Source organism: Aythya fuligula, chromosome 10, assembly GCF_009819795.1.
Source record: "Aythya fuligula isolate bAytFul2 chromosome 10, bAytFul2.pri, whole genome shotgun sequence".
Lineage (NCBI taxonomy): Eukaryota > Metazoa > Chordata > Aves > Anseriformes > Anatidae > Aythya > Aythya fuligula.
The window spans coordinates 6,402,834-6,411,234 of record NC_045568.1 but is presented as its reverse complement, the minus strand read 5'-3'; the positions used below and the strand labels follow the sequence as shown (position 1 = coordinate 6,411,234).

General features: G+C 55.3%; 1 protein-coding gene across 1 annotated transcript; it reads left to right on the top strand.

The window, feature by feature from the left end:
* The first annotated feature begins 520 nt into the window (after positions 1–520).
* On the top strand, positions 521–8,202 carry LOC116493087 (PHD finger protein 7-like). The gene is made up of 9 exons (XM_032194229.1): positions 521–563; positions 800–891; positions 985–1,086; positions 1,339–1,463; positions 1,655–1,817; positions 1,908–2,014; positions 2,105–2,218; positions 2,371–2,489; positions 8,117–8,202. Exons 1-9 carry the CDS (start codon positions 521–523, stop codon positions 8,200–8,202), a joined length of 951 nt encoding a protein of 316 aa, XP_032050120.1.
* The last annotated feature ends 199 nt before the right edge of the window (positions 8,203–8,401 follow it).

The window sequence follows — 8,401 nt, the reverse complement described above, 5'->3', positions numbered from 1 at the left end:
CTCCAAAGGCCCAGGGTCCAGGTCTAAAGCCTCACCTTGACGACCAGGCCCGCCCACGCTCCCCCTCCCTCCCTCCCTCCCTCCCTCCTTCCCTTTATCTCTCCATCCCCATTTTAAGTGTTCAAAGCCTCATTAGGAGGCCCCCGTGTTTCCTCTCTAGGCTCCAAAGCCTTCTTTTCAAGCTCCAGAACCTCCACTTGGCATCCCAAGTCTTCTTCTGATCATCTAAACCCTCAGTTTGCAGGCCCAGGGCCTCATTTGTAGGGACCAAGCCCTTTCATTCAGGGCCTTAAGACTGCTCTCAGGAGACAAAACTGGTTTCTTTTTGCTTACACCCTCACTTTTCTGGCCCAGGCTGTCATTTTCAGGGCACAACGCCTTATTTTTTAGGGCCCCCAGTTGCACTGGAAGGTGCAGTTGCACTGGAAGGTGCACTGGAAGGTGCAGAGGAGTGTGTGCAGGAGAAACCCCGGCACCGCTGAGGCAGGGACTCTCCAAGTGCTCACTGTCGAAGTGCACCATGTCTGACATGAACGAGAATGCTCCCGACTCGAGGGAGCGAGGTGAGAGAAAAGTATCCCTTTTCTCAGCAGGGCCCCTCTGCTCCTTGGCAGGGGGGACCCAGGTCGGGCTGTGGGTGCCTGCTGGGACCCTTGTGCCTGCTGGGCCCCTTCCCCTCCACAGCCTCTGGCCCTGCCCATCAGCCAGGGACAGATCAGGCCCTTGGGGACAGTCCCTCAGGGACACCTGGCCCCGCAAAGGTGCTCAATGGCTGAGCCATTTTCTCTCTCTCCTCCAGCATGCATGCTGTGTGGCCGGGTAGATGTCGACGTGAATGTCTGCGGCCAAACATACGAAAGGGATGGGCTCTGTGCCCACTTATATTGCATGGTGAGTTCCCCCAGGGGTCCTGTCAACATCCCACCAGGGACGGTCTCTTCAACTGTGACTCCTAATGAGATCCTGCTCTTTTCTCTTCTATAGCTTTTTGCAAATGGCCTTTATCGGCGTGAACGCATAAGACAGGGAACTGCAGGAATTTTAACAGAGGATGTACGGCGCACAATCAGGCAGGCATCCGAGAAGGTGAGGACCTGACAGGAACAGGGAGGTTTGTGCCAGGAGATGCTCCCGCAAGCTTAGCCTGGACCCCAGGGAAGCAATCCCGGCCTTTCCAACCTGCTCCGGGACAAACTGCTGCTCTGGCAGACGAGCCTTGTCCACCAGGCGGGTCTGCAGAGTGTGCCCTGCACCCTGTGCCCTGCCCTGCCCAGGGGTGTGGGGCCAGCGGTGGCGGCATCGAGCCTGCTGCTAATGGGGCTGTTGTGTTCTCTTCAGCAATGCTTCGTCTGTGGCGAGCGAGGGGCCAGCATCACCTGCATGGTGACAGGCTGTGAACGCTGCTTCCATCTCCCCTGCGCCTCAGAGGGAGAATGCGTCACCCATTACTTCGGGCGGTACAGGTAAGGGCTGCCGGCACCAGCCAAGCAAGAGGGGACCCCACGGTGATGCTTCCCAGCAGCCTGGCAGAGCCAGAGGCAGCGCCAGAGCCTGGACGGGCCTGGGGCTCCTTCACGTTCCTCTGCCCTCCTCGCCACAACCGCGGCGGGCCCAGCACTTCTCACCTTGCCCTTCCCTTCCCTCTCCCCGCCAGGTCCTTCTGCTCAGAGCACCGCCCACACCAGGCAGCGCAGGCAGCTCCAGAGCAGGGCACCACCTGCATCATCTGCATGGACCCTGTGGGGGACAGCACGTCCTACCACACCATGGTGTGCCCAGCCTGCAATCACGCCTGGTTCCATCGGCGCTGCATCCAGGTAGGAGCCCTCCCCTCACCCTGCGGGCACGGCAGCTGCTCAGCAGCACCAGGGCCCGCTCACCGCTCACCACCTGTGTTCCTGCTGCAGGGACATGCCGTGTGCGCAGGCATTGTCTGCTTCCAGTGCCCCATCTGCAGAGACAGGTTGAATTTTTGTGCAGAGATGTCCAACATGGGGATCCGAATCCCAGTCAGGTTGGTATCCCTCTACCCTGCTCTTGAGACACGAGGGCCCAACCGCTGTGCACAGCCAGGGAATGGACAATTTCATCCCTTCTCTTGCAGAGTACCAGCCTGGGAGGACAACGACGCCTTTGCATCACAGCGTGAGAGGCACCGGCACTGTGATGCCAGCGAATGCCTTTACCCACAAGGCAGGGAGCGGGCGGAGGGACAGGGGTGAGTTTCCTCAGCAGCCATCTGGGGCTCTGCATGGGACCTCAGCATCACTGCAGGCTGGGGGAGGCAGGACAGAGCAGAAGGGATGTGCCAGCCACTCCCTGCCTCAGACGCTTTGTCCTCACACCCACAACCCTTTGCTTCTTCCCCAGGCCCTGGCAGCTGCTCCTGTGCCGCTCCTGTGCTGCCGAAGGCACCCACCGGCGCTGCTCCAACTTGACCGACAGCGCAGGCACCTGGGAGTGCGCCAGCTGTGCTGGCGTGGACAACGGTAAGACGCACAGGCCGCATGCTGCTGGGCTGCAGGGGCTCAGGGCAGCCTTGCCAGAGTGTCTCTGACCCAGGACGGATCAGAGCCTCTACTGCCGTGGGTCTGGAAGTCCATCCCACTCACCTTCCTGCCTCCTCTTACAGCCTCCAGTGCCAACCAGGGGCTCGCCAGCTCTAGCACCTCCACTGCAGAGGCTCTGGGGCCCTCCCATGGCTCCCCAGCACCCGAAAGCAGCAGCCTCAGCAGCAGCAGCAGCCAGGCAGCACCAGGGCCATCCCACAGCTCCCAGGGGACTGAGAGTGGAAGGCCAGGAACAGAAGAGAGGACAATCTGCCAACCTGTACGTCAGGCCCAGGACACCTGTAATGATCCTGGAAGAAGCCGCAGGACGAGCCGTGCTGCAGAACCCAGCGCTGAGAGCAGCACCCCCAGCTTGGCCAGACGGAGGGCACCAGGAACCTCTGATCACTCCTTGGTGCCCGAAGGCAGACGTCCCACCAGCCAGCGGGGGCGACCCCAGAGAAGAAGCCGCTCACCGCTGGAACATCAGGCCACAGATGCCCAGAGCCAGCCCCAAAGACGCCAAAGGAGCAGCCATACACCACAGACCAGTGCTGGGAACAGCAGCACCACCCGATCTCCCAGGCAGGCGGCATCGGGGTCCCCCAGTGGATCCCCAAGACGTAAACGGCGACGATCCTCCAGCCAGCGGGGGCAACCCCAGAGAAGAAGCCGCTCCCCGTTACAACATCGGGCTCCAAATACCCAGAGGCAGACCCGAAGACGGCGTGGGAGCAATCGTGCTGCTGAAGGCACCCATCGGCGCTCCTCCGACAGCGATGCTGGCATGGACAGAAGCAGCCCAGCAACACTGTGGCCATTACAAGGTATCCTGGTGACTGACAGAATGTGGCACAGATTGCGAAGGAGGAACCAACATGTAATGTGGGCACCAGAAACCTTTAACCAGCCCCGAGGACACCACGAGACCAGTGCTGCTAATCGCGAAGCAGCACCACGTACCTTCAGGCACTCCATGGTGCCCGAAGACAGATACCCCACCAGCCAGCGGGGGCGAGCCCGGGCAAGAAGCCGCTCCCCATTACGTCAGGCCACAGATGCCCAGAGCCGGCCCCGGAGACAGCGTGGGAGCAGACGTGCTGCATCCCCCTGTTCTCAGAGCAGCAGCAGCAGCAGCAGCAGCTCTGATAGCGAAACGGCATCGGGGTCCTCCAGCGATTCCTCGGTGCCTGAATGCAGCAGCCACTCCAGCCACGCCGGGCCAGTCCGGACGCGAAGCCGCTCCCGGTTACAACGTCGGGCCCCAAATCCCTACAGCCGGCCTGAACAACGCCGCAGGAGCAGCCGTGCTCCAGCCCGACGTCGTGGCCCCAGGTCCCAGCCACCATCACAATAAAGCTTGCTGCCAATCCCATCTGTGCGGAGAGATCACACGCGCGTGTCGGCTTCAGCCTCACTTGCACAACTGAGCCATATCCCCCTGCCTCCCTTCCCTCCCCCCCATTAGACCCCTGGTGTTTCCTCTCTAGGCTCCAAAGCCTTCTTTTCAAGCTCCAGAATCTCCACTTGGCATCCCAAGTCTTCTTCTCATCATCTAAACCCTCAGTTTGCAGGGCCTCATTTGTAGGGACCAAGCCCTTTTGTTCAGGGCCTTAAGACTGCTCTCAGGAGACAAAACTGGCTTCTTAGTGCTTACACCCTCACTTTTCTGGCCCAGGCTTTCAATTTCAGGGCACAATGTCTTATTTTTTTGGGCCCTCGGTTGCACCGTGTTATAAATGAAGTCTCAACTCAATCTGAATTTAGTAATATTAATAAAAGAATATTTATAAAAGGTATAAAAGGCAAGTAAACAGCACTGGGTGTGCGGAGAGTCCACGCTCCACCAACACACACACATGAACATCAAACATTCTAAATATACAGAACATTGCTTTTACATACTAAACCCAAGTATGCCTATACATATGTACGATCAGGAAAGGGAACAAAGAATCCTTTAAGTTCCAGGACTGAACAGGCTCCATTTTCCATTCCTTTTCTTGATTACAAACAAGTCTCCATTTTCCATCCCTTTTGAACAATATGTCTCGCTTTAAATTGTCAAGCAACTCGGTCTTCAGGGCTTATGTATCCCGTTCTTCCCGGATCGAAGAAAAGCATGTCCATCTGACTGGGGTGTTGCGATAGATGGTTACAGGCTCTTCAGGAGGGACAGGCAGGGTAGGCGAGGTGGTGGGGTGGCGATGTATGTGAAGCAGGGGCTGGACTGTGTGGAACTTCAGGTCGGCAATGGCAAAGTTGAGAGCCTCTGGGACGAACGAATAAAGGGGATGTCGTTGTGGGAGTCTATTACAGACCGCCTGGCCAGGACGATAGCGCCGATAAATTATTCTTTACAGAACTAAGAGAGGCCTCGAGATTAACTCCCCTTGTCCTTATGAGGGACTTCAACTTGCCAGACGTTAACTGGGAGTGCCACACGGCTGACACGAGCAAGTCCAGGAGGTTCATGAAGCACCTAGATGATAACTTCTTGGTGCAGGTGCTAACGGAGCCAACTAGGAAAGGTGCCCTCCTAGACCTGTTGCTAGAAAACAGAGAGGGTCTGGTGGGAGATGTGGTGATTGGTGGCCGCCTCGGTCATAGCGACCATGAAGTGGTTGAGTTCAAAATTTACAGTGACAGAAGGAAAAGTGCCACCAAAACCTCATCCCTAGATATGGGGAAAGCGGACTTCAGGCTGCTCAGGGAACTAGTCAGCAAGGTCCCCTGGGAAACTGCTCTTGAAGGCCTCGATGTCCACCAGTGCTGGTCACTCTTTAAGCGATGCCTCCTAGAAGCACAAGATCAGGCAATTCCTAAATATCGCAAGTCAGGCAGGCGGGGCAGGAGGCCGGCGTGGCTGACCAGGAACGTTCTAATGGAGATTAGGTGGAAACAGAGAGTGTTTCGCTACTGGAAGGAGGGCCAGGTGTCATGGAAAGAATACAGGGATGCTGTTCGTGTTTGTAGGGAGAAAGTTCGTGTGGCCAAAGCACACCTAGAGTTGAAGCTGGCTGTGTCTGTGAGAGAAAATAAAAAGGGTTTTTTTAGATATGTGAATGGAAAAAGGAGAACTAAAGAATACATAGGGCCGCTCCTTGATAGGGAAGGTCTCCTCACAGACAATGACATAGGCAAAGCAGAGACGCTTAACGCCTTCTTTGCCTCTGTCTTCAATGCTGATGATGGGCTTCGGGACCCAGGGTGCCCTGAGCTGGAGGACCGGGACGGTGGGGATGACAAACTCCCAACCGACCCTGAACGTGTGCGGGATTTGCTACTCCACCTGGATCCCTACAAGTCCATGGGTCCGGATGGGATTCACCCCCGGGTGCTGAAAGAGCTGGCGGACGTCATCGCGGAACCTCTCTCAATTATTTTTCAACGATCCTGGGAATTTGGAGAGGTCCCGGTAGACTGGAAGCTGGCAAATGTTGTGCTGATTTTCAAGAAGGGTCAGAAAGAAGACCCTAGCAATTACAGGCCTGTCAGTCTCACGTCAGTGCCTGGTAAAATCATGGAGAAGATGGTTCTCGAACTTATTGAGGTGCACCTGGGGGACAAAGCAGTCATTGGTCCCAGCCAGCATGGGTTTGTGAAGGGTAGGTCCTGCCTAACTAACCTGATTTCCTTTTATGATAAGATCACCCGTATGGTGGACCAATGGAAACCAGCTGATGTGATTTTTTTGGACTTCAGCAAGGCTTTTGACACGGTTTCCCATAGGATCCTACTGGACAAAATGTCCACCATACAGCTAAATAAAAACATCATACGATGGGTGAGTAATTGGCTAACAGGCAGGGCCCAAAGGGTTATGGTAAATGGAGCTGCGTCAGGCTGGCGGGCGGTCACCAGTGGGGTCCCTCAAGGCTCCATTTTAGGGCCGGTACTTTTCAATATTTTTATAAACGATCTGGATGTAGGAATAGAAGGTATTTTGAGCAAGTTTGCTGATGACACCAAACTTGGAGGAGTTGTGGACTCGAATGAGGGTGGAAAGGCCTTGCAGAGGGATCTGGATAGGTTGGAGAGCTGGGCGATCACCAACCGCATGAAGTTCAATAAGAGCAAGTGCCGGGTCCTGCACCTGGGATGCGGAAACCCTGGCTGCACGTACAGACTGGGCGATGAGACGCTGGAGAGCAGCCTAGAAGAGAGGGATCTGGGGGTCGTGGTAGACGGCAAGTTGAATATGAGCCAGCAGTGTGCCCTGGCAGCCAGGAGGGCCAACCGTGTCCTGGGGTGCATCAAGCACGGCATCGCTAGTAGGTCAAGGGAGGTGATTGTCCCGCTCTACTCTGCACTGGTGCGGCCTCACCTTGAGTACTGTGTGCAGTTCTGGGCACCACAGTATAAAAAGGACATGAAACTGTTGGAGAGTGTCCAGAGGAGGGCTACGAAGATGGTGAAAGGCCTGGAGGGGAAGACGTATGAAGAACGGCTGAGGTCACTGGGCCTGTTCAGCCTGGAGAAGAGGAGGCTGAGGGGAGACCTCATCACAGTCTACAACTTCCTCGTAAGGGGGTGTCGAGAGGCAGGAGACCTTTTCTCCATTAACACCAGTGACAGGACCCGTGGGAACTGGGTTAAGCTGAGGCAGGGGAAATTTAGGCTTGACATCAGGAGGGGGTTCTTCACAGAGAGGGTGGTTGCACACTGGAACAGGCTCCCCAGGGAAGTGGTCACTGCACCGAGCCTGTCCGAATTTAAGAAGAGATTGGACTGTGCACTTAGTCACATGGTCTGAACTTTTGGGTAGACCTGTGCGGTGTCAAGAGTTGGACTTGATGATCCTTAAGGGTACCTTCCAACTCAGGATATTCTATGATTCTATGATTCTATGATCTTTTCAAGGCCAATAGGGCCTGGGTCAAAAGGCACGTTCAGGTCACCAGGGGGCGGAACAGCCAAAGCCTTCGATGGCTGTAGCAGCAGAGGGGCCCATGGCGTAGCAGAAGGATCAGTGAAGGAGCCCGCAGCTCCCTCACTGTCTGGCAAACCACACGTGTCTGACTGTGGTCCCACACGGCTCTTTAAGGCCTCAGAGACTGCTCACCAGGTGCCGAGCAATCCCGCCACAACCTTGTCGTTTTTAGTTGCAGAGTCCCACACCTTGACCTCAGTTTGGTCCCACGTTTCAGGCTCATAAACAGTCCGATTGTTAATAAGGACAATAAGCTGTAAGGTTACCAGGACAGTCTTTGTTTCCAAGGACGTATGATTCCCCATACTGCGCAGCTGCTTAGCAGCGAGGGGCAGTTGTGTGCGTGGCTCCACTTCTCTCAGCTCGAGCTTCTCTCCAGTTCCGGTGCGCCAATTTCCAGCGACTTTCTGTAGGAGCTTCTCTGAGCGGTTTGCTGAGTTTGGCCGAGCCTATCTTCATGAGGCGATCGAAGTGCCTGTTCCCGTCCTAGTCTCTGTTCTGCCAGCCTGATCCTTTTCATTCCTTCTTTCTGTTTCTTTATTGATGACATACATGTAACTTCATCACATCGTGTTGCCCCCTTTTTTTTTTCATCTTGAGGACAGGCAACCCTCTTATACCCTTCTCCCCACAGCAGTCATTTTCAAAACAACTGTTCATTGGTCAAAGGACTTTGAATATAACAGCAACGGCAAACGCCTAGAAACTTCCATGCCTTAACGGCTGGAGAACAAGCAACCTGAGATTGCATGGAGTCTCCTGAATCACTCTTCTTTGTTTCCACTCTACTCTTTTATATTCCTCCTAACAATGGCCTCATCCTTAAGAGTCTGATGTTATCATCAACCAGGGGGCTTGCCGACCCCCATGGCCACACTCCCAAATCTCCCCTTCTTTATTAATATCAACCATTTTCTCA

Excerpts from the sequence above, each read along its gene's own strand:
- LOC116493087 (XM_032194229.1), top strand. The coding sequence starts at position 521 with ATGTCTGACATGAACGAGAATGCTCCCGACTCGAGGGAGCGAG. Across the intron at positions 892-984 it reads GTGCCCACTTATATTGCATG|CTTTTTGCAAATGGCCTTTA; the intron begins GTGAGTTCCCCC and ends TCTCTTCTATAG. Across the intron at positions 1,087-1,338 it reads TCAGGCAGGCATCCGAGAAG|CAATGCTTCGTCTGTGGCGA; the intron begins GTGAGGACCTGA and ends TGTTCTCTTCAG.